This window comes from Thunnus thynnus, chromosome 1, assembly GCF_963924715.1.
Source record: "Thunnus thynnus chromosome 1, fThuThy2.1, whole genome shotgun sequence".
Lineage (NCBI taxonomy): Eukaryota > Metazoa > Chordata > Actinopteri > Scombriformes > Scombridae > Thunnus > Thunnus thynnus.
Window position 1 is genome coordinate 26,609,257 of NC_089517.1, and position 27,421 is coordinate 26,636,677.

Sequence of the window (27,421 nt, forward strand, 5' to 3'; positions counted from 1 at the left end):
AGTAAGAGTTACAGTAATCAATAAAGGACTGAATCAACTCTCCCATCGTTCAGATTTACTGGCTTACTCGGTCTGCTCGAATTTTGTCAGCAGCTGTAAATCACTGTGCATGCGTGAGTGTGTGTTTGTTTATGTGTATTTTATGCAGCATACCTGTTATCTATATTATTCAGGAATGGACATTTTTTGTAGCATTGATTAGTTTTCGTTTTCTTTTTGTTTAATTTATGATAACAGCAGAAAAAAGTCTTTGCATTTCCAAAGTATCACTTAGTTTGACACTCTGTGCACCACAATGAACAAGTACAAGCACTTAGAAACTGTCTGGCTTTCTCTGATGAATATTACCTTTAAATCGTTTCACTAATCCAACAACTGCTTGCAATGCGGTAGTTATGAAAAGCCAGTTGTGCATATCTTCCTTTTTTTAAAAATCTTCAGCAAACACATTCAGTAGTATAGTGATTATGCATACAAATGTATTGTTCAGACACCTGGCTATTTTGTGATTTTAGTTTAATATTAGTCATTTGCAGGAGACTACTGCTAGAAAGATTTTGGGCCAGATTAATGATGTACCTTATTGTACACATTTTAGCTTCAAATAAACTTAGTGAAAGAAATGATTGCCCTGAATTTTAATCTTTTAGTAAAATGAAAAATTGTCATCTAATATACTCAGTGTTGACAGCCTGCAGGAATTCATCTCTTGTGAGGAACATCACTGGTTAATTATTGACATTTTTATTTTTTATTTTCGGAGATTTATGTCACTGCACTGCAACTGCATTCTCTGGAATTTAATTATTAATATAATATAATATTATTAATAAAGTAAAGTGTGGGAAAATCCAAAAGTCAAATTTCAGTTATAGTGGAAGTCATTGTAATTCAATCTAATGTTTTGTTCCATCCCTCTACACATCCTGGTCTTTTTCCATTACTCACTGTACTTCACCACTTTAAATAACGTGACAAGCCCCAGGAGCACTGCCCCCATGTTCTTTTTATGAAAGGCAGGGGAAGAGGATTTGGCCGCTGTCGTCAGTAAGTGGAGGGCACAAGCCCCGTACTCAAATCCCAGGCTGGGATTATGATATAAAAATCAATCAATCCCCTTGTCCCAGCGCGGTGAATCAGTGGTGATGGCATGACCTAGTTGGATGAATCTAATCTAAGCAGTGACTGACGCCACAAGGACAAAAGGGAGCTCAGTGGGGAATAACAAAATACGCTCGTTAGATAAATATTATAGAGGATAAATACAAAGCAACAACTCACTGTTTGTTTTCCTCTTTTACAATCTCTCTATCTCTGTCTCTATGTCCATCTATTTATTTCTCTCTCTCTCTCTTTGCCATCTATGTATCCTTTTTTAATTTTCTTTGTTCTCTATCTCTTCTGTAATTTACTGTTTTTCAGCATTTCCTGTCTGTCACTCTCGTCATTTCAGTTTTTTTTTTTCTTTTTTTGGGGTCTGAGTCTAGACATGTGATTTTCTGAGATAACATCATTATGTTTGCACCTGTCTAAAAAGTGTTGTTATTTATTTTATGACCCTGTATCACGTTATTCCCTCTTTGTCTCTTTATCTCTGTATATTGTCTCAGAGTGTGATGTGGCTGAAATGTGTTCAGGGTCACCATTAACAAACCAGCTAACCTTGAATACATCATCACACTAAGAATAAAATTTAAGTTTTTTTAATCCTTTATCTGCATTTACAGATGAATGTTAGCAAGAAAAAGTTTTAAAAACCAGCTGCAGGTTTAGGCATGCAATAGGGAAACTATGGAAGGTCTACAAAGAGGAGAGAGTGGTAGAGTATTTCTGTTTTTTCCTTCAATTTGTTCTTGTTTGTCACCTTATTCTATTCTACATGCATTTGTATTTTTAAGTTTCAAAACACAAATGCTGCTGACTGTGAGTGTGTATCCACCAAATAATTACCAGGTTACAAGTTTTTTTTGACAAAAATTGGACTGGAGGTGTGTATGTGGTTTCATGGCAGTATACCATGACAGCAAGTGTGTGTTAGGTTGTGGTCAGTGTGTAGCTGTTTTAGATTTTGGTAAGAGTGTCTAAAGTTTTTGGAAGGTGTCTTTACTGTATTATTACCGATGCTGCATTTTAGTGGAAAAATGTGAGTGTAGTGAAATGGATGTATAGTTCAAAGAAACATGTTAATGCAGTTAGTAACTTGCAATGGAGCAAGACTATAAAAAACAATACATATTACACATAGTACACAATACATGGCATTGCGACTCCCTCCTAAATGTGACTAACTCCATCATTTACTCAATTGGCTGTGTGTTTATCCCATCAGGTAGCAGAGCTCAGGGGAGCAGGTTAGGCAGTTGAGACAGAAGTACACACACACACACACACACACACACACACACACACACACACACACACACATTAAGCAGTGTGTTTTCTGTCACTCTGTGAGGCTGTGAGGTCCAGACAGATTGGCTGTTTTGGCAAGTGTCTGAACCCTTATGCCAGCACCAGACGGACACTTATTGTTGTGGTTGTTGTGTATCTGTGTCTGTGTGTGCATGTGTGAATGTGTGTTGATTGAGCCAGGGGGATACAATTGATCTCAGCCACAGGAGTCCAAGAGAAGAGGAGAGAAAGACAGAGGGGATGAGAGTGAAGACCACCTATTACATACAACAGGAGCATTAAGTCCAGTTTGTTTTCTGTTGATTTTGAACAACACGTAAGATAAGTTACAACTAATGCTGACTTGCAGGTGGGATATCACTGCTGGAAGCTTTACATCTTTGAGTATTATTAATAATATATACTATATATTGACAAAGAAAATGACAGAACCATGACAAAGTTGGTCACCCTTATTCTGCATTAGGTTTTAAAGCTCAAAGATGTTTTAGCCTCCTTTCTTGTTTTAAAGTTCTTTTTTTGTCACACGCAATTAAAAGCATTTCTCTTTAATCATAACCCATCATTTATCATCTCTGGTCCTATGTGCTCATAGCTCTAATTTGGGCTACAGTACATTCACCTGAGCCTGATTCATTTGTGTCACTCTGTTTTCCATAACATTTCTGCAAGCCTTGTCTCTCATTTTCTGTCTGATTCATTCTCAGTCTTTCATTTCCTGCTGTCTGTCTGTGACCACCTCTTTCTTCTTTCACAGCGATGCCTAACTCTATTTCCTCTCCGCACTTCATCACAGAGTTTGTTCTCGGAGTTTTTCTTTTATCTTCCCTACCTTCAGCTTACTTTAGAGGACTATTGGGAAACTTTATCTCTTATCTGAAAGAGGTCGTATTGCTCTATTGATAACCTCTCCTTCAGTACAAAGTCTGAAATCAAAAATCAATAAAATCAAAAATCTTGAGCACTTGTAGCAAAAAAGGTCTCTTTAGTCTTTAATGTGTGACTGGGATGTCACACTGAGGCAACATTATGATTATAAAAACATAAAACTGATGCAGTTAACAAGATATGGGATCGTTTGAGATTTTCCTTTATTTTTTTACTGTCATTGCTCCACTCACATGCCATATTCCCCTCGCTGTATCGTATATCCAACGCACCCTTATAATCATGGCAGCGTATATAAGCTGTCAGTGCTCTGCTCACACTTTGCTGCATACCTGCTGCCACATTGTTGACATGCTTGCTTGCTGCCATTTGCTGCTGCTGCTATTCATATAGCATTTCAAAAGCCCCACCTCCACCCCAGCATCCACCTGTAGACTCTCAGTCTGTCTTCCCCTAGGGGGCAGGTTAGTATTGTCACTCCTTACTCCCTGTTGGGTGAGATCAGTGTTTCTTTGTGGGACGTGACAAGGTCAAAGCCTAGGCACCCTATACTAATACTGTACATATTCTATACATTTTAAGGATGACTCCATCTGTGTTGTTTTTCTGGGTTGTCCAAAACACACACACACGCAGTTTGCTGACAGTGTCTTCCTAACATACTCGCTCACTGTATGTTAGAGCACGAAATTTGTCCAGATATACTAAGAGCGATGTCACAGTGCTGAGTCTGAGTGTGTGAGATGTTTATAAATGCACCAGACAGCTGCTGAGTGCCGGGAGCTCTGGAGGAGAGAGCCGGGAGCAGAGCCGGAGCTTCGGGACAAAAAACACCCGCGAGTCACACCGGATTCTGCTCTGATCCGGAGCCGTTTACTGACGGGAGGAGTTCATTTTTTTAAACACTGAGCAGCAGCAACAGTAAGTGAGTTTATATGTAACAACGTCATCATGCAGAAACTTATGTCAAGGAAAAGTTTTAAGAAGGACACTAAAACTTACTTACCTGCGTACTTCAACCAAAAATTGAATTTTCAGATTTAAACACACATGGAACTCTAATGTGAAGCTACAGCATGATATAGAAACCTCAACAAAAAAAAGACCTGCTTTTTAAATTATAATCTACATCATGTCAGTTGGCTGACTGAACTACTGAGAATTCAAACTTAAATGACACTGCTAGATATAAGTATTGATCAGACTCTTTGCTGTAGTTGCTATCTTGTTGCTTTCTTTTTCTGCAGTCACAGTCACAGAGTTATGGGACCTGAACTGCACAGAACATCAACCGTCTTTAACAGGTGGAGTTTACTGCCTTGTTCAAGAGCACATCAGTGTCAAGGTAACATGAATCATTTACTTCCAAAACCAGTTGTGAGATATATATTTTTTAAAAACAGCTATGTTTGGTCACAAGGCTGCTTCTCTGACCTGTAGCCTCTATTCAGCTAAAGCAATCATTACAACCTCACTGTTTACACATTTTCAGTGCATATTTATACAGACCTACTGACCATGAGACTGACAGGATTAAGACAAGAAGCCCTGAACAGTCCTCAAGCGGCTCTTGAGCATGTAGAAAACAAATGCAGTACTCTCATTCAGGTCATGATGTACCATTATAGGAAGCACGTTTCATTAAATTTGACAACAAGAGCCATCCAAATTACCACAACTGAAACGAATGAACTATAACTGACAATGATTCTTTAAAAGAAAGAACTGGCATTTAGAAAATTAGGCAAGAAGAGAGGCAGAGAAAGAGAGAAAAGAAACACACTTTAAAAAGAATCCAAAAATACTGCGAAGCATCTGGGCTTTCCCTTGTGGTGTATCAGTCTGACAGTAACAAACCTGACAGGGTTGTCAACAACGACAATGTTGTCGTAAGTAAAAGAGTTGCCGGGCGGTGGTGTGGAGATGGACAGAGAGGTGGAGAGTGAATTGGAGATAACAAGGAGTGTGACAACTGAATTACAGCTGACAGCCCTGAGATGAGCTCTCAGCAACAGAAAAACAAGACAGATAGACAATACGGCACGCTGGGAGGCAGGCAAGACGAGAGAGAGCAGGAGCAAATTTGAGTGGAAAGTCAAAGGGCAGAGGAAAAACACATGGGAAAAGAACAAGGAAAGGAACAAAAAGACTGAGGGAGAGAAAGAGTGAGAAAAGGAGACGGTGAAAGGGGACTACTATTTCCCGCACAAATAAAGATGGGAGACATTTTAACAGTGAGAAAAAGAAACAGACTGCAAGACATTCCTGACACCAAGACATAGCAAGCATACAGAGAAAAGTCAGATGAGATGAGAGAATCAAAGGAAGAGAACGCAAAAAAGTCATTGCAAGGAATTGATAGCGGAGGGAAAGATGTTGGCTTTGTGAAGGCGTGTGTGTGTCTGTGCACACACAAGCATTTCTGTGTGTTGGTCCTTTCAAAACGCAATCACAAAAAACAACTTACTGGTGGCATTTGTGAGCCTGAAGGTGACCGACTTATCTTCAATGTTACACACATTGCGGACAGACACCTGGCAGGTGTAATCAGCAAAGTCCTTGGGTCTTAGGTTTTTCAGCTTCAGCACCTTGGTCTCACCCTAGATGGGACAAAACACACACAATGACATGTTGAAGTAGTATTTTACCATTATTATACATATAAAACACTATTTTGTGTTTTATATGTTTTTTTTTGTTTGTTTGTTTTTTTAATAAACATAAACCTGATGTCACCACATTCCTATTGCATAGCATGTGACATTATATGAATGAGAATGCTCAAAGCTTTTTATGTTACTCTTTTCTAAACTGGGTTGTAATCTTGCATGAAAGTCACTTCAATCTTTGATGAGCTGCAGTACAATAAACAGAGTCAAAGACACACTGAGATAAACACACATACAGGCACACGCACATACACACACACACACACACGTGCATGTGCTTGAATGTCTGATATGTCCTGATTATCTACTGAAGCATCTCAGATCTGCATGTGAAGTAAAATGAATGTTGAATTTCAAATGGATTTTGCACGAGACCATCAGGAAAATGAAACTGATCTGAACGCCATTGCTATAATAAAGACTAAATCCACATATCCTCTCCCTGCCAATTCATAAAACCCACACATCTCTTACTATCTCAACAGCTTTCTCTGTGCTTCTAGTGTAGATACACACGATGTCTCAGACGCACAGAAGCACTCTCTTTCAACACCACTGATGATTTTTCAGATCAGGAATAGGAATTTGTTTGATACTGTATAACTGTCTGCTACAGTAGGTGCTGGGCTAACAGTCTTATAGGCAGTCTTGGGAAGAGCTCTGCTGCCTGGATAATTGAACTCTAGGGAATCTGCTTTGTGGCTGACTGATGCTTTGATAAGTGGAGAAAAAAGGGAGCAATTGTGTTTGTGTGCTCAGACTGGGAGATCAGGCTGGGGTACTGTTGGTTATTTGTTTACTGTAACTGACTGGGTAACTAACTGACTGACTGATTGGCTGACTGACTGACTAGCTAGTTTCTACCTGATTGAAAGCTTGTTTGACTTTGTCACTGTTGACAGAATCATATGACTCTGCAATAAATAACAATCCAGATATCAAACTAATAGTTACCTACTGTAGGTGTCTGCATATACGCTCATTAATTGTTGAATTCAATTATGACCCTGAAGTGTAGGTAGGAAATAGTGCCAAAATTAGAAAAAAAAAACAAGAGAGATCAGAGTGAAATATTTTGAGTAAAATCTGTGAAGCCTTATAAAGGAGGATACAATTCAGCAGGGAGAGACTTTGTGAGGCACTTCTTGAAGAGAGGAGCTAAAAGCAGGAAGCGACTGCACACGTGGCAGCGCGTGTGTGTGTGTGTGCACGATGTGTACGTGTCCTATGTGTACGTGTCCAATGTGTACCTGAGTGTAAAGCGGCTCGTAGATGTCCACTCCGTTGTCCTTGCTCTGTTCGATGAGCATGTTCCCACGTTTCCAGATGAATCGTGCAGGAGGGTTGGAGTTGACAGTGCAGCGCAGGAACACCGTCTTCTCCTGGTAGTAACTGCCACGCACATCGCTGATGGTCTGGTGCACTGTCAACACTGGTGTGTCGAGGTCTGAAAAGGAGCGAATGAAAAAAATAAAACATGAATTCTTGTATATTGTGCAACACGCAAAAAGGAACATGAAGAAAACTATAAAGCAGCTGTAATAAAAGGCACACATTGTTTAGAGTATGTGTAGTTAAAATAACCTTTAGTTTTCTGTCGTTGATGCTTTCACCCTTTTTGTGCAAAACATTGGCAGTAATATGTGTGGCAGGGATGGGAATTGATAACTGGGGCACAACTGTAAATAAGGGCAAACAAGTGCTGTTTGTTGGCTGAATTGCCAACCCACAGTGACCAAAACCGTCCAAACAGTTGCCTATTGATCATAGCTTCTAACAAGCACAAATGTCCAAACAGTCTGTGTGTTTCTGCCATTTCCCTTTCTAGCTGTGACTCTTGCACACAGAGTATTTATATATATATTTTTTTTCTGTCGTTTTTATCTCTTTCCCTCACTTGCCTAGTTTCCCTGTGCATTTCCTTCATGGGAGTGTCATCTCCCTTTCCTCCAGTGGATAGGATTTCAGCTGCTGTCACAAGCATGGAGGCTGCTCTTCCCTGGTTTCTGCCATCTCTCCCAAAACTCACTGCCATTTTCACTCCTCATCACCATCCCTCCCTCTCGATCCCCTCCTCCTCGCTCCTTGCCTCTATCTCTTACAGGGCCGAATTGTCTGTGTGTGTGTAATCCTGATTCTTTGCAGCCTAATTGGAATGTTGCGGACTTCAAACATCATGGAAACAATTTTAGCCAACACCAGGGTAGTCTTTTCCTGCCGCTTCCTGCCTTTATTTTTTTTACCTCTCTCCTTGCCTCCTCTTTTCTCTTCTCTGCTCTTCTCCTTCACTTCTTTTCTCTTGTGTCAACCATTTCACCTGCTGTATACTTATCAAGAAGGCTTGGTGCAAGCTGCAGAAAGGATGTGAGATGGCAGTGTAGCTACTGCGTTCCTTGACACCTTTAGATGTGAGTATAGAAGGGCCCATGTGTTGGGGGAAAGGAGGGAAGTATTTGAATTTATTGTATTTTTGGTTTGAGACATTTAAGAGAAACAATGTGAGGAAAAAGATGTTTGATTTTTGAGTGTGCTGTTGAAAAGGGCACAACTGTCACACAAGGGCTGTATCACACACACACACACAGGCACATGTGCACACGCACGCACACACACACACACACACGCACACACACACACACATCTGGACCCACATCAAAGTGTGTGTAGCCTCAGCATAGCATCAGAGCATCAGAGCACTTCAGTGGTTTGAAGGTTAGAGCTCTGGGACAGACTGGCACATAAACACACAGAAGCAACTTGAACTTGTTAAAGTGATTTTGTGGCTTCAAACACACGAGCCACGGCATGAAACTACAGATTTTTTTTTTTTTCGAATAAAAAGTGAGTCTCATAGTCATGGGCAGATTTACCTAGTCTCAGTATGTGATAACCTTGCATGGTTTAAAGCTCAATACAGTGTGCAGAAATGTTGCCTAAATGTCAAGGAAAAGAAGCATGAGTCAGAGAGGGTATAACACTGAAACTGTCATGTGAGCACCACAGATGTTTGATCAAAATATGTTCACATTAGTGTCAAAAAAATAAGAATAATCAAGGAATTGCTGAATATCTTTAACTTTTCATTTTTATTTTCTATTGAAGTATTCTAACTGTATTTGATGTGATTGGTTTGCACATACTTGCTTTGAAATCCGCTATTTTAAAGGATGAAGACAGTGTTCTGTTACCATGGTGGCACAATGCAGCGTTGTGATTCAGCAGTACTGTATGTTTATTAACAGAATGTGCGCAGCAGTCATTCTTTGTGTCAGATTAATAATTCAGCATTTTAAAAAACTAAAAGTAGAAGTAAAAATATGTACTTGTGTATTCCTCTAGATCTGTTAGTTGAGATTTTCTCAGTGTTTCAAATCCGCACTCTGTGAAATGCTCACCTGTTTCCACTCCTTTCATCTCCCCGTGGACACCCTCATCTATAAAATGACAACCCACAGATTGGGACAAAAGCCCAGCAGGGAACAAGACAGTGAGGTACCACCAGTCTCTCTAAAAAGCTTTGCCAGCAACAGGACTTCAAACCTGGGCAGCTATCAAAGATATCTGCCTTCCTTGTCTTGGCTCTGTCTTGTGTGCATGTGTGTGTGAAAGAGATCTGGCAAAAGAGCAAGTATGAGTGCATGCACCTTTGAACAATTGAATGTGTGAATATGTACATGCATACATGTGTGTTTGTCCCTGACTGGCACAGGATTTCTGTATGATTTTCACAGTTCATTTGCAGCACAGGGGGAGACCTGGTTGACTAATGCCACGGTAGTGTATGTATGTGTGTCAGAGAGTGAGTGAGTGTGACTATCTGCTGTCATTCTGTCTGTTTCGTGACACTGTGGCTGAATGTGGAGAAAGTGGAAGTGACAGATTGACACAGACAGATATAGACAGGTAGATTCTCAAGAACACCACATAACTATAAATGGACAAACACCATTCAGTTGCTCAGAGGTTCAAATATTGTATATTCAATCACAAACACTGAAATATAACAGCCAAGAGGATTCTGCCTAGTGTGCACATGTATTATGGCATGTTTGGCTTTATATTGAAATACTGAACAGTTTTTTACAATGACTTCAGGTAATCTGTGGATAAAAGAAAACACAACTAATATTGAACAAACTTATCCCTCTGGAACACAAAAAAATGTCCCTGCTGGCCTTACATGTTCAAAATGATCTTACGGCGATAATATTTTAAACATTTTTTCTCACATGTTGATGTGTTTTTATCCGAGCTCCCAAGGTGAGTCTAACTTTGCTCAGTTTGGGCCCTTAAGTAAATAGAGACACAAGCTGAAACTGCAAGTGTACAGAAATACAATATGAAACTTTAATGAAGATTTTGATTTCCCCAAAGCCCTCCCTTTGCACACATCTTAGATCAATTGCACTGCACTGCTTTTCTTAACCACAGCTCTTAATGTACAGTGCAGCCACGTTTCCAAATTTCAAGCTGCAGTGGGGGTTTGGCATTGTTTTTCGCTTCGACACCACACAATGATGCTGACACAAAGACATTTAAGTCCTCCCTTGGAGTGTGGCCCTTAACGTAGACAATTATATATGGATAAATCACAAAATCCCATTTGGACATATTTATAATGTTTGTATTGTATTCTCTTTAACTCAAAGTGAGTCAAAGTCTTTGAATAATATTTTATTTAGTTACATTATTTTATTATTTATTTTGTTTTATTATTTTATTTATTATTATCATTATTGTAGTTTGATAACAGAAAGAAAGAAAAATCATTGTGTTCACCTTATTTATCTGACTTACAGTAGCTTTTAACAATATTTCTTAAGTGTGCCACTATATTTGCTGTTTAACGTGTGTGTAATAACAAACACCAACAGTCACACTTCATGAATAAAGTTGACTTCACTTAATTTGACTTTTTTTTTTGTAAAGAAAATAAGAAGAAAAAAAAACAAATTTCCAGCACACTTTCTTATCTGGTTGACACAAATTAATTCCAGAAGGACAATTCAACAATTCAGTGGTTCCCACAGTCTTGATCAGGCAACCAGATCCTGTTAGACCAGCTGCCTGTTAATGAAATTCTTTTATCATTCACAAAACACTGTCAAGCATTTCATTTCTATTTGCTCAGAATACTCTCTAGTCCCAATTCATCTCAGTTTTTTCTAAAAACTGAAGCAGGAAACACTCCTCCAACATGTGCTTCAAAATTACTTGTTCATGGCATTCCCCAAAGGTTTAGACGAAGCGCATTTTTGTCAAGTATTCCAATTATGTTTGCTCTTGAAAATTATGTTTGTTGCTTTAATAAAAAATTTCAGGGCGAACTGACGAGCAGAAAGACTTTGTTTGCTTGTAATCTGAGGAGTCAGATGATTAAAAATTGTGATCAGAATTACAAACTCTAGACATGGACTACTTGAAAATGAAATCAAGCCAGCGGAGACAATGTATGAGAGCAACAAATACACAGTTTTTTTTTCTATGTTGACTACAAAACCTTTTGAAGAGTTTGTCCGCTGTTTTTTAAAAGAGTTTCATACCCTGTTCAAAACATCTTAATGTAACCAACAGAAGAATAAGTCTTGCATGACAATGTTGTAGAAATAAAGGCATTGCTTTAATTTCATATGTATGTATCTTTTATAGACTCACAGAAAAGTGTTCATGCCATCACTTCTTTACAATCATACCTCAAAATTCTCTCCAAAACAACCAGAGTAACCATGGAAATGACGAAAACAGAGATTTGCTCAGAAGCAATTCATCCATGCGGTCAGGGTTGACTGAGTGTGTTTTTGTAACAAGTTGACCTCTGCTGGGTGCTTTCCCCTGCAGGAGGATGCCCCGGACTCCAAATCCTCTTTGATTTCCAATAACATGTCCTGTACTCTAATAGCTCTCTAGGAGTAGACGGCCATTAGGGGACCAAAGAGAAGATGACAGGTTCAATTGAGTGTGAGCGTGCAATGGAGGTGAATAAGGTGTAGTGTGTGTGGTACGTGTGTGTGGGTGGTTGAGTGAGGGAAAGTGATTCTGTGAGTAAAGATAGCTATGTTCAGTATCTATTGTACAACATAAAACAGCAAGGGCCCTATTTTCCTGCAGGCACAAGGCCACGTCCTGAGCTTCATCAAATCTCTCCAGACATTTTTATTGGATAACAGTTCAAACTCAGGTTTTCTGTCATATCATGAGGATCATTACAGTGAGTTTTCAGTTATGCCACTTACAGTCAAGTAAAAGGTAAATGGGCATTTGTATAGTGCCTTTCTAGTCTTCCAACCACTCAAAGTGCTTTTACACTACATGCCACATTCACCTATTCACACACACACATTCATATGCTGATGTCACAGGCTTTCATGCAAGGTGCCAACCTGCTCATCAGGAGGAGTTTTCTAATCATTAACACTCAAAAACTGATGGCACAGCCTTCGAGAGCAATTTGGGGTTCAGTATCTTGCCCAAGGACATTTCGACATGCGGAACCGCCAGCCTTGCGATTAGTGGACAACCCGCTCTGCCTCCTGAGCCAAAGCCGCCCAAAGTCTCAAAATATGTGTAGTAGTCAGTTCTGCGCATGGATGTATATGCATATAATCAGTGTGTAAAATAGCCTCTAACAACTGGATGTCCTGTGCCATGCACACTCCTTCCTAAACAGAGTAGACATACATCAACATCCTATATACTGTGAATAAATAAAAAACATGTTTGTGAAAACATTTTAAAACAGGTTTAAACACCGCCCTACCTACTTTACACCCAGCTGGCAGCGTGGATACCTTCATTCATCATATGAATTTTTTGAAAAAACAGTGATAGAACTTTCACGCTTTTCAAACACTAACCAGCAAATTTCCAAACCCGTAGGCCTATCTGTTTGTTTAATGATATTTTATATACTTAAAGCATAAATGAGGACTTTCAAATATGCAGAGAAGGAGTAGAACCGTGGAATTTAATTGTATTAATTATCCTTTATTAATTGTTTGTGCAAAATAAGCAGCGGCACCGGTATGCCAGCTGCAGCACACATGAGAACACATCAGCTTTATTTTCATTCTACCATTGTAAGCATATTTGATGTATATTAATATTTGGGGTGTCCTGAATGTATACTTTAGAGCTTTAGGGGCTTGACAAAGGTGAATAAATTTCTCTCTCTCACAGACTCTCTCCTCTGTTTCAACTGTTGCTGCATTTAAAGGGAATGAGACGAGCTCATGTGATTGTTCATTACTGAAGCTCGCCCCGACTCCACGTGCGCATAATTCAGTCTCTTCCCCACATTGCATCTGATTGAGCCAAGAGTGCGCCCGTGCTGATGGTCGGGAAAATTGCAAAAATGTGTTGGCTGCATCTACACACCAAGAATTAAGACTTGGATCTGCGCCTGCACCGTATTTTGGGAAAATAGGGCCCCAAGTGTATTATCCCCAATAAACAGAATATTGTTCACTGTACACAAAACATTGTAATTCACTAAAGGCCACTGCAGAATCCATTATCAAATTACAGTATAATAAGTTGGAAATAAACTGTGCATATGTGAAGTGAAGAGAAAAGGAAGAAGTGGCACACTGCGTTAATGCTTAACAGATGTGATACAATGAGCATTTTCTATTCTGCACAGAATAAGCAGGTAATAAGTGCGTTGCTTTACCGACACTGAGCACAAGGATAATTAAGTTGATAAACTGAGGATGTGAAGTCTCAGCCTCAAACCTAATTGCTGCTTGCTCTGTTTCTATAGCTTACCCTGGTTTATTTGTATAGCCCAATATCCAATACCCAATATCATCATTACCCACTGTCAGTAACTGACTTCATGTAATAACATATCCAAAGTTGCCCAAGGACTGTATGGACTGTTTGAGGATATGCATGTTTTTTAGGTAATAAGGATATGATAGATGGTTTGTATCCTCACAATGTTTGAAACAAAAGCTTAAATCTATTAAGTGAATTCATAAAAACAATTAAATTAATGTCACTCATTGAAGATGAATCCAGCTTTTGTGGCAAAGAAAACAAAGGCAGCTTTTTCTTTAGTGATGGACATTTGGATGTAATCATAACTGATGCGTGACAGCTGAGAAAGAAAAAAAAAAAAAAAAGAATCTCTCAGGTATAAAACAGTGGTCCACGGAATTACTATCTCTATAGACAACAGAGTCCAAACATATTTCAGTCTGCAAAATAAGAAAAAGCACCAGCTCTGTCTGTCTGTCTCTCTTTTTCTCTTGAACACACACATGTACACTAACACAAATTGAGAACACATTCTTATGGGCAATTGACCACACACACGCAAAGAAACACTATCACAAACACACATGTGCCCACACAGCCAAATGCACAGTGAGAAAAGCCTGTGCATACAGAGGCACAAACAGAGGCAGACTTGCTGTTTGATCCAGCTTCGTGTCTCATCAATTATTCAGCATTCTGCTCATAGACATCGCCTTAAAGAGGGCATAAAACATGCACGAGGCCCACATTTGGAAATAACGAGAACATTGCCTGTGTTTAAAATGCAATGTTGAGAAGTAAAGATTGATTTAGGATGATTTTCTCTGCTCAGTTTTTTTGTATAATATCAAAAAATTCAGCTTTTTGCTTCTTTAACCCCACAAATCAAGTCTGTTTCTCTCCTCCTCTCCTCAGTGACGCCTCAGACATTAGTCTGGAAGAAATGATGGAGGAGAGGACAGATGACACAAACATGGTGAGACATTTGTATTATTTCTATCTTTATATAAAATCAGAGGCATGAGATATATATAAATTCCAGGAGACGTGGACAACAACTTGATATGCCTCATCATGAACTGGGCCCTTCTACAGTGTAAAAACTAAAGATACCACAACCAGCAGAGTCCTTAAACAGAGGAAGACACAGAAGGAGGTTGTTAAAGAAGAGAAACAGAAGAAGATGGAGACAAACATGAATAGACAGAGGTGGTGAGGTGAGGTGAGGTGACGTGATTATAGATACATAGCGAAGGACAAGAAATTAAGAGGGAGGAAGCAGATCGAACAAGTGGTCAGAAAAATGTATTCTGAAAATCCAATTTATTAGCTCAATAAAATAACACAACAGTACCTTCCATTAGCCCCATATTAATATATTGTTTATATTATCGCAGTATATAGAAACCAAATTAGCCTGAGAGATGAGAGATGTACTGATCCATAAAAAAATAAGTGCTCACTTGTCAATAAAGTACTGTAAAGTACCGCATAAAGTTACCGTATTGGTCCAAATATAAGACGACTGTGATTATCGGATGACTCCCCCTTTTTCAAGACTCACTTTTGGAAAAAGACTCAGAATTTGGACTAAATTACCTTTATTTCGTTTTTACTTGCAAAATTTTTTTTGCACTTATAGTAACGAAACAGGTGTAGTTGTCAACTCGAGTGCTTCACCTGGTTCACTGTCTCATCTACGTTGAGCTCCGTGTGTGGAGCACTCAGCCCCGCCCGCAGTGAAACAGAGGAGAGGAGAGAGACTCAGTGCGACCATAAATGACAGCAAAATGCAGTGGAGACTATGTTCATTCATGTTATTTTCCTATTTATTGTGCACTCGTTTCATTTCAGCACAGTGTGACACTGTACTGCATTTTGCTGTCAGTTATGGTCGCACTGAGTTGCTCTTCTCTCCTCTGTTTCACCACGGATGGAGCTGATGCTCCACTCACACATGGAGTTCCACGGAGCAGAGGAGAGACAGTGAAGTAGTCGAGTTGATGAAAACACTCGTTACATTACTGTTACTCAGTTGTTTGCCTACTTTTGAGCCACTTCGTTCGAGATGATCACTGTGTCTCTCCATCTTTCAGGCTTCTGGCACTGTAGGCTAGTTGTGAGAGACAGTGGCTTGCTTCGGTCAGGAGGGGAGTGCTCGTTTTACAGATTTTTAGCACCATCTATTGTTGTGAATGTAACACTCCGACATTTAAAAGTCTAGACCCCGAATATAAGATGACCTCACTTTTTTCAGACATATTTCCAGGAAAAAAATCCTGTCTTATATTTGGACCAATATGGTATTACTATACCTCTTTTCATTCAAAGCAAACCAAAAGGAAAAAGTAAACACAATCATAAAAACAAGCGGTGAGCTACTTCGCAGAAAATGTTCTTGTGTTTTTAAGATCATTTAAAGATCTCTAGTGAGAGAGCACAATTATCCATGGTGAGAAGCTGCTTGGCGTTAAACATTGAGAAAAAAAAGAAAACAGGATCCCTGTTGTGTTTGCTTCATTGTGGAGCAACTGTAAAACTTCCTTGAGTGCATGACTGTTCACTTTTGGCTTCAATCATCCTTTAACCTTCCTGATAATTACAAAGAATGCCAAGAACCCTGCAGTGTAGCATCTTAAGTTACATAGTATATTGCTACCTTTACCAGCAAAGCATAGGAGATTGTGTTAAGAAGAATTACAGTGAGTCTTCTCCCAAACTAACAATCATGAATTTGCTGAAAATGGTGCATTTTCGTCGAGCCAGCGTGTTATGTACAAGCCTTAATTATGCTTTTGTCAGCAAAGAGCCTGGGAAATGGTATTAAACATTCATGATGGTGTGACTCTATTATTTTAGGCCAGAGACTAATTTGGGCATGGTTATTTACCGTGAGTGTGACAGTAGCTGCACAGTGGTGGTGACAGCAAAGAGGGTGTTAAGGGACAAAGAGGCATAGTTCACTCACTCAGCCTCCAGGCTAAAATAACACACACAAAAATGAAAACACACACACACACAGACACACACAAAAACATGCACAAAGGCATACACAGTTATGCAATCATGTGCACACACACATCCAGACATTCATATGCCTACACACAAGTATGCACTCACCAACAAATACACACACACAAACTCCTAAGGGGCAAAATAACACATGAATCTCAGTTCCTTTGCTTCAGCCCCAGAGGGCAAAAACAAGAAAGTCCTTCCGTGTCCCTGTAAGTGCCTTCTGAAGTTATCTATGGGGAGCAGAGTGAATAAAGGATGCCCTTCCAACTCCGTCTGTGGTCATATGGACTTCTGTGTCACAGTGTAACAGCAGGAATCCATACATTACTCTGTAGCTGCTGTTTTGATTCCAGCCAGGTTTAAGTCATGTATAGCTGCTCCCTACAGGTGGTGAAAGAAACATGCAGCAGTCATGCTCATGCACACACACACACTTAGACAATTCTCTCTCACCCACACGCACACATACACATATATACACTGATGTAAAGGTACAACCAGACAAAAGATATGTAGTTTCCAACCCCATGGCTTCTTGTATATTTAATTAGCCTTGTGACATGCAGGGCACAGTGGATCACAGCAATAGAGCATATGGAGAACACATATACACACACACACATACACCCACACAGTAATACAGGCTTTTGCTGCTCTTAAAATTATTAAATTGCTTGTGTTTTATTGTGTTGTGCTGTGAGACAAACACTGCACTCAGGGGCAATCTTCACAAAGCCTGTATTAAAACAACTCTCGACCACTTCTGTGGATTCCTGTTCAGATACTAAAGTGGTATTCTGGCACACAACTTCACTTTCATTGCCTCCTGGTTAAGATGAGACAGTGAACAAATAAATAAATAAGAGGGAGGAGATTCCCAAGATAATGAAGGGCCTGAAAACACAGACTACACCAGTTTCATCATCAGTGTCAGCGAGAAGCTGGGGTCATTTTGGTGACTTACTGGTTTTTGGCATCCAATGAAGAGGATGGGAAGTTTTAGAAACTGTAAAACTAAATAAAGCATTACACACATGCTAAATTATATAAACTGTGTTCCTTGTGAAAGACAAATTACCATTGAACAATTAAGTTTTTTTCTGATTTCTGATTTCTTCTGTATCAGGGATGAACAGATGAAACATAAGCTACCGACCTTCAAAAAGTGGTAATTGTCTTTAATACTAGAAGGTTAATGTTGCTTTTACATACTTGTGATATTGTCTTGTGTTCTATTGTATTGTATTTTGGTTCTTTCTAGCTTCACAGAGACATAAGACGACCTCACAAATTTGTGCAGGGTCACTCTAGCAGGATAAGGACACTCAGCTGCTGTTGACTTTCAGGTAGTCAGTCAGTGGACTTGTGGTTTGTCGAGAAACCACATCCTCTTCTCTGATGCCATCCGTTTACTAATCTTCCATACGTTACATGCATTATCTCATGTTCCACTTAGTGAGTTAGTGTCTCACACACATTTATAATATATATGGTTTTAGATACAGCAGAACGACTGTATTTGCCAGATCTCATGCCAAATCTGTGTCGTGCTGTTTCTGGGAGGAATATTATATTTTAGAGGTCAAATTTGAAACACTGAGCGAAAGATCAGCTCCCGGAGCTCCGTTCTGAGGTAAATCTAACCAAAGTAATAACATTTGTGTATTGGTTTTACATTTCACTCAATCTGGTATTATGCCACAGCGATTGGAAAATATAATGACAGGTCTGTGCAAATCATACTACATAGCGTGTGAATACCAAAAGTATTGAGGTTGTGATAATAAGCCGAGATGTTAGAGTTGCAAGTGTGAAAATACTGAGCCACAAGCTTTGCTGTAAATTTAACTCAATATCCAATGCTGTCATTCCCTCTCTATTAGTTCTTCAAGACCGAGAGAGAGAGAATCACTAGATATCACTACCATCTCATAACTGACAGGTCAAAGGTTCAGCAGTTCTCAGCAAGAGCTAATAACAAAACACGAAAGTGTCCTTGATAACTCAACAATACGATAAGTTAATGTTAAGGCCACCAGTCTTAGTTATTTCTCCTTCTATTCTGAGAAATTAAGTTTTTTTTGTCATTTTTTGATAGTGGAGGGCTACAGAACATTAACCTATCATATTGTTGAGTTATCAAGGACACTTTAGTGTTTTTGTGTTGAGATATGTTAAAGATATCATTAAAAGGAAACTTTAATTCAATGACAATGAGAAAAATACTTCCGGGCGGCGGGTCCTCTGGTCAGCCGATCACAAAGCTTCAAATTCTGGATTTCAAATTCAATTCACCCCTGGGGCTCTAAAATCTACGTTTTTTATTGAAAGAACAACATCAAACAGTTACATAAAATAACACTAACATAACAGCTCAGATAACCACACAACGCAAAGACAATGATTCAAACAACATGCAACTATGTGGTTTCAGCTATGACAGCGTCCATAGCAACCACCATAGCAACCACCATAGCAACCACCATAGCAACCACCATAGCAACGATAGAAAGCATGAAAAAATCTTCGTAATAACTGACAAACTAAACATCAGATACATTCACTAAACTGACATTATGAAAATAAAAAGCACATTTCTTGGTAGAATTATTATCAAAACACATTTTAATGGTGAAACTATCTTAAAATATTGCATTTCCCACTGAGAATAAAATGAATGTGAGCCTTTTTTTTTGGTTTGTTTTGTTTTAGCTGACAGAAACTTGACAGTCACATGATGTGGATGCAGGCCAATAGAAAAGAACGGGCAAAAAAAACCAAAACAAAACACAGGCATCTCACTATAACGTTTTGCACTATGGACCAACATAGCTATTACACATTTTGATGTGAGACTGGGTTGGTTTCAGGACAAACACAATAACTTATTTGTGGCCTGACTAATCCCAGCAGCCCCCGCATGTACCATTAGGGGACCTTTCTCTGTGTGTAGGCCTTCGAATAAATGTCTCGTTATGTCTTTTGGCTATATGGCAGTCACATTAACCATTTATCGACCCTGGACATTAGGGAATTTAACATATAGCCTTTATGACCTTCACAAGGCTTTATGGGGTCAAAGGTCACAAGGAAGTCTGCAGTAATGCAATATTATGAGCTCAGCTGTGGATGCTTGTGTCAGAGCACAATTCAATTTACTTGACAAATACTTGTGAAATACTATGTATAAATTGGTGCAATATACAACAAGGACACTCCTCAGATAAAATGAAAAGCTACTGAAACACCTTCATCTTTGTCAATGTCTGCTAGCCAATATAGTCTCATTTAAAGGTATTGCATGTCTTTTTGGAAAGAAACATCTACAAATCGGACACATATTTTGCTACACCTCAGTCAATAACTTATTAACTAGTTTGTGCAACCCGGTAAGACCACAATATCAAAAGAGAGAGTTTGGGAAGAAGATGTGTCTGTGACATTGCAGAAAGGAAGAAGCTAAGTCCTTAAGTCAAACTCAACCATAAAGGATCTACTCTAAACCAAAATATTGCTTTTCAGACAACCAACAAGTGTTAGCTTTAAGCATTATTTTCGAAACTACCCCATAGTGAGACTCTCACGGTGCTTATTAGGCAACGCTTTGAAAGAGAATAACCCCACCTGCCTGTGGCTGCGCTGGTTATTGCTGACTCACAAAGCTGATTTGTGTGGCACTCACCACTACCAACTCTGCCTGCACAAGTTACTGAGCCAGCCCACTCTTAACAAAATTTAACACCTTGGCTTTGTGGTAGTGCACCCCCCGTATCCCCATTTCTGAGATTTTGCTGGGTTTATTTTCTGCTTTTCTTTTTTTTCAGCTGTCTTTACATTTTTTATCTATTTGTCTCTTCCGCTTTTTTGTCCTTCCCTACTTTTTCTACAGAGACAGATTTCTCCAGGCTGGAAAGCTTGCAAAAGTTTTACAGACCTATTTTGAACTGATTTCTGGCAAGGTAGTAACAGTGCCATATTATTCACTTGATCTAATTCATTTTGGACTTAAGTTCAAACCTTTATATTATTCAGTAAATGTTTTCAGAAATAAATCTCCAGCATGAGGAAAAACATGTTTCTATGCTTTTTGTTTTTCAAATAAAAGTATTTTTATTTAAAAAGTCAAGGGATGTTTTCAGTAGTTTGAGGAAATAGATTGTCAAATTCAGTACAATAAAATGAATAGATTCAGACAATATGTTGATGTCTGTATAATTTAATAAATAGTCATGTATGTGTGTATGTATATAACATGTCATAAAATAGACAAGTAAAGTGCTTTAAGCTGCAATAAATAAAAGCCAGTGAGTAGCTCTGCATCGCATTTCATGTTATTACTCTCTGCTAACTCTGAATCCCATCACTATTCCAAATCCTTCTCCCCAGGCTGGATCTTTTCTCAAACTGGAAGACACAACTCCTGCTTGCAACTGATAAAAATAAAAAAATAAATATCATGCAAAAAAATAATGTCTTCCTCAGGTGACAGCGATATTGGTTTATTTGCTCCATTAATAAGGTATTATCTGTTGACATATCTGACAGTTTTCTTGCTCCTTTCCCCTCTGCACTTACAGTAGGTATTAGGCTACACAAAGGCTGACAGTCTCATAAGGACACTATTCACATACCAGCAATGACTTTCTTTGTTCTCGTAATATTTTTCTACATTTTTCTAATCTTGAATCTTTTCTATGTTTCATGGCCGTCTAATCTAATCCTCCAGTCTCTGCCCCCCTGTCTCCATCCTCATCCTATTTCAATTTTTCTATCTGCCGATACACAGGCTGTGAGCCTGCCCCGAGGCACCTCCCATACTTTATAACACTGCCTTCATTACCCAGCCCGCTGCAGCCGGCCATAAATGAAAAACTGAAGATGTAGGAGGAGGGAAGGTTGGAAAAAAGGAAGGAAGGAAGGAAAGGAAAGGAGAGGAAAGGGGGTCAAAATCCATAGAATGAGTCAATTGTAAAAGAGATAGTGAGGGTGGAGCTGGAGCAATAGACTGCGAGTGAGTGAGTGTGAGAGGGGGCAGGAGGTACAATATAAAGAGACAGACTGAAAAGGAGAAAAAAGAGAGGAGGAGCAAAGCCATAAAATCTAAGTTGGAAGTTATTGGAGACTGGGTGGATGAAAAATGCCATCACCATAAAATAATATTAGAATTGGTCTAGCCTTATGGCGTTGATGAATACAGATGCCACCCAGCGGGGTCTTTGGCTGGAGGGAGCTGGCTAATTTGAACAGCCACCCTACCTGTGAGGGCGGTAAAAAAATATTAAAGGAAATGAAATTAAAGGTTCACTGTCAGTTGTTTAGTTTATGGCCCCACATTTCCATCTCATTGCGGTTTAGCTGTCAGACAGAAGATCCACTCACTAAGAATAGCTACCAGTAGGGGAGCAAGATTTATTGCTAATATCCCTAAAATGAACTTCAAACCAGAGCAGAAATGGACCCACTGCAGCTTTACACAAATATTACATACGGCAAGAATCAAACCTACTCTCAACCTTGCATACTGAAATTAGAGCTTATTTTGCCCTCATCCCACTCCAACACATTGTTTATATTTAGTCCAGAGGGGCCATGAATACCGGCAAATTGATGACAGCTGAGTGAAGAGGGACTGACTGATATCTGATCAGCTATATTGACTGGAGGATATTGAAAAGACAGCTGGACGTCTTAATTACTGCAACATGATGCCATTTTATCACATTTGAATTGGTTTTAAGGCCATCAGCAAACCATAAGATCATTCTGATCACATGGAAAGTGGTGAAATGAAAATTACTCTCTTCAATACCTTTCAACAAAGGTCAATGGTACCAAGGCCGTCAATAGTAGATAAATTATGGCGCAGGAAGACGCCACTCATATACAGTGTGTAATCTTATCTATGTAATTCTAATGGTGCTATTGTTGCTTTACAAGGTTTATACTGAAAATCTGCACGTGTAATGTTACTTTTTAAGTCACATTACAGTATCTCTGCACCACTGCCAACAACATTTTTTTAATATATTGAACATATAGAATAAAAATTCTCTTCCACATCAAAATCTACATGTTGCAGCCTGAATAGCACATTACATATACTTAGTAAAATGTTTCTTCTCTTACACATTTTATTCTTTCAGTTCCCTTTTTTTTTTACGATTGCCTGTCTTTCTCTGACAATGTCAGCACCACAGGAAACCCACCGTGAACCACTTGATTTATGCTTCATTTCAGTGTAATGGTTATTTTCCCTGAAAAACGTCAGTGTGAGCCTGTGGTAAGGTCAAGATAATTTCAAGCCTACACTGCATTGTATAACCTTCATAGAGAAAAGGGAGTCAATAAATAAGGGATGGAAAAGCAAAGGAGAAAAAAAAACACATTTTAGATAACGTCGGCCAAACGATGGGGACAAGTAGAGTGGTCTTATCTCCCCTTATGGTGCAGGACACCTTATAACCAAAACATGCTTCACTCTGGTGTGTGTCTGTGTGTTCACTTGTCCGATTACTGTGTGTCTTCTATGATGGTCTTGCTACTAAATGTTTCATTAATTTTTGGGTGATTTCATTCAGTAAAGATAATTCATGTGTTAAAAAAAAGAAAAGTAGATTTAAAAATGAAAAACATCAACACATGAAAAAATATTGCAAGGTTCTGAACCTTCCTGTATTTTGTTCTTTGTCTAAACCATTGGATTTACACATGGTTATTTCTGTCTGTCAGGATATCTCCCACTCATACATTCTTTTATGTCTCTCTTCCTCTTCCTGTTTCTCTATCAATGTCTGACAGTCAGCTTTTTTGATCAGTAAAACACAGTTTTCTTATCTTGTATCCACCCTGCAAAATGATATAAAAGCCTCACCTTACTTGATTATGTATGAGACACTGTGAACTGCCATAAAAATCCACACTCCTCCTGGCCATTTAAAATATCTAAAGCTATGGTGTGGTGCTTGCAACATCAGATTGGCTCACATAATTTTTCAAACACACACATTTTCTTTAGAATTTGGCTGTTTTTCTTTGTTGTTTGGTTTCACCAGCTGTGCTCTACATTACACTGTGTTGCTGTTCTTCCTCTTTTCTCCTTTCCCCTCTCCACCCTCTCATGCTTCATAGCCCTCTTCTTCTCTCCTTCCACACCTGCCTTCTTCTCTCCTCTTCCCACTATATCAACCTTCCCTCCTTACTGTGTTGCATTACTCCTTCCTTCCCACTCCCTACCTTTCTCTTTGTCAAACATACTTTATGTTTAACCAAGCCTTCAAACAGCTCTTGCTTTTAAAGGAGTTAACCGTGATGTAGTACCTCACTGTGGAGGAGTGGGGACATAGGCGGCCCCAAACTGTCATGGAAACCCATGTCACATGTTATCAGTGACTCACCACCCTCAACCACTGGGAACCTGAGGTAAGGGAACTGTAGGGGGACTGCAGTGGGAAGCACACAGTGTTGTGTGTGCATGCATGCATACAGACAGTCACTTAAACTCATTCTATCAAACCCTCATAAGTTTACACATTCAAGTAGAGATGTAAACACACATGGACGCACACTTACACACACCTGACACTACAGTAAGAGTAGGTCACCTATTCACTGCACTCACAAAACAACCATCTTGCTTTTGTTCTAACTGCAAGAGTGTAATCCCTTGGAGATGTATTTATGATATGGACTGGTATATTTTGACATGAATCTCCAAGGTATTTCAGAAAAAAATACCTTATGTGTTGATCCCCTTTTGAGTAAACTCCCCATAGGAGGATATAAGTCTGCGCCAATATGATGAGTAAAATACAGCAATTGCACAGCAGTACTTTAGAGGAAAGACAAACCTCTAAAGGAATAGCTTATTTCAGCATATGGAATGTAGTTTAACGTGTCACAGAGATGATCACGTATATTGACTGACCTTTGTTTAAAAATAAATAACATAACGCATTTCAAATACTTCCTACAACATGATGTGTGACTCTGGTTCAGGGTTTGTGCCACAGTGGAAACTGAGATATGCTTTTATCATCATGGATCGTTAAAGACGATACTTGTGGTATTTGCAAGAAAATCCTTGAGAGACTTCAGTGACTGTGATTACAAATTCTTAAGTGCTATTAAGAGAGGCTGTTAGAGAAATTTAACCGATATCTAAAATTTGGATTAGTTGGATTCCACTGTGTCTAAGCAAAACTGACACAACTAGATGGTGCCTGAAATTTGGATAAATGACGGTCCATTGTGACAGTGTAATTGTAACATGTCATATTAAGCATATGTCTGGGAAGTAATAGCAAGCTGATTGTGGTTTGTGCTCATCACTTCCATCTGCTCATCCATCTGTCTTGACAAATATAGATGATTTGCAAGCAAACTATGAAACTTCTCAAGGCGCACTAATTGGGGACCTTTGATCAGACTGTGTTAAAATGTTAAAATGACCCAATTAATACTGTGATATAATTCTGATTGTATTCTATAATTCTATATTTACTATAGGCTTAATTCATATAAACATATTAACCATGGTAGCAGTCCCTGTTTATAAATGCTTACTTCATTGATAATGCACTTCTTATTTGGTAGTAACATCACACAGATTTAGAGTGATGGACGTCAACAGCCACTGGATAAACATACAGTTCAGGGATCACCTAAGGCTTTAAGGAATATTTGTCCTCATTGCATTTTATTTTGTTTATATCTGAAGTGCTGCATGAAAGCAGCAATACTTGGACTGTTTGAACTGTATTATTGATTAAAGATCTTTTGCCTAATTTGAGCATTTGCTTACAGTAAATCTGCTTTCAGCATAAGGCGAGAAGGGATTTGAACCCCAGCGACAAACTGTTTGATTGATTTTGAAAATCAATCAGTGCTCTAAAACTAAAAGAACTCTTTCAAACAGCAATTTGAATCAGTTTTCTTGCGGCAGCCAGAACCTCTACTTGCATGATAGCAGAGTGAACATTTGCATATGCAGTACAATGACCAGTCACAACACTACACGGGATGTTGTATGACACTTTCACCCGGGAGCTGATGCACTTCAATATTCTTAATAGGAGCTAGTGTTACTATTAACACTTTATGTCAGTTTATTGAGGAAATGGCACCAAGCTAATTACAACAGTGTCTGCATGACTGTCACAAGTTGTTTTTCAAGGTGCTCACACCAAGCCTGTCAAAGGTGAATCAATACTGTTCAATACACACAGGGGTGATATAACCTAGGTTGTACTGTAGTTACAATAAAGGCAGCATGTCAATATTTAAATCTCTTTAAACACTAGTACAATATTTTTGTATTTGACATCTTAGGATACAATCTTAATGCCACTTGCTACTTTCAATATGGTTTTTACCATTCATGCTGAAGAGTCTCTGGATGAATTCACCCATTAGCTCCTCCCCAACATCAATACAACCAACGCAATAACAAACATTGCAGCTTGCAACCATCCACACCTCTCTAAAAGTCAGCAAACTGCCATGTGGGGTGGCTGCTCCCTTGGGACTTCCTATCCCATGCCTATCCCTTCCTGAGGCCCTGTGTGACTTACTGCTATTGTCCCAGCTGAATGGTCCTCCAGGGAAACCAAATGACCTCTCACAACAGAGAGGCTAGAGCTAGAGTAGGAGAGAGAACATAATTCTTGCATAATGAACTAAGTAATGCATCCAAAGCAACATCACTGTTAGAGCATGACGTTTAAGGGTTGACGCCACAGATAGATGATGTTACAGACATTACACAGTAGGTCAATGCGAGGACATTCTCTGGGAGGTTTTTTAAAGCGAGCAAACAGGGAAAGTTCTTTTAGGCTGTTCAAAAGTAGTGAATAGACTTGGGACCAGTTCACTAATTGACTGCTAAAAATTAAATTCCACTTTTGAAGCCAACAACACTTTGGTTTAAGTTGCTAACTAATGCATCTTAACTGATACAAAACTTTATATCCAAATTGAAGTACTGCTTCCTAATATTTATAGTTTGCTCAGTCCAGTACAGAAAGTGAGGTACAAATCCAAAGCATGTTAAGTGCTTAATGGACTAAATTAAAAAATATGCAGAGCTATTAAGGAATGATACAAAAAATTAACAAACAAACAGAGTTTGTTGCTGGAGTGAAGTGAGACCATTTTTAGAGATAAGCGCAGCCCACATGGAAATGAGGCTGAAAATTGACAGCGTAGCTTTAAAGGTTTGACCTATAGCAGCCCCATTATGCAAATCAGTATAATTTGTAAGCATAGCTTTATGTGAGTAGCAAGTTTTATGTTAACCACATTTACAATTAGTACCTTTAAAAGATTAAATTCTGACCTGTAATTATATCACTGCTATCAGACAAATTAGTGTGTTTTTACAACCAGAACATGATACAAATATGCATAATTCTATTAAAAAATAGAAATGTGATGTCTGAGATATTGCCTTACCTATCACATTTTGAACATGTGCTACCACTGATTTCAGAATATTACTGAAGAGCAATAAAAAAAACTCTAAAAAGCTAAAGCAGGCATTGATGGAGGATCATAGTTGAGGAATCCTCACATCTGCTACATCTGTATAAATGTCTCTAAATGCTGAAGATGGCTTATTGTCTGAGTGGAAGCTTCCCCTTTCTCACGCATCTTCGGTATTTAATATTTTACATAAGAAG

At 38.9% G+C, this 27,421-nt stretch overlaps 1 protein-coding gene across 2 annotated transcripts in view; it reads right to left on the reverse strand.

The window, feature by feature from the left end:
- The window catches only part of LOC137185158 (MAM domain-containing glycosylphosphatidylinositol anchor protein 1), a 192,850-nt gene that overhangs the window by 68,538 nt on the left and 96,891 nt on the right, over positions 1-27,421 (reverse strand). For both annotated transcript variants that reach the window (XM_067593469.1, XM_067593460.1), the window contains exons 5-6: positions 7,220-7,416; positions 5,768-5,900 (exon numbers count right to left, since the gene is read on the reverse strand). In XM_067593469.1, the coding sequence (XP_067449570.1) occupies positions 5,768-5,900; positions 7,220-7,416 (330 nt within the window). The remainder of the gene's footprint in view (positions 1-5,767; positions 5,901-7,219; positions 7,417-27,421) is intronic.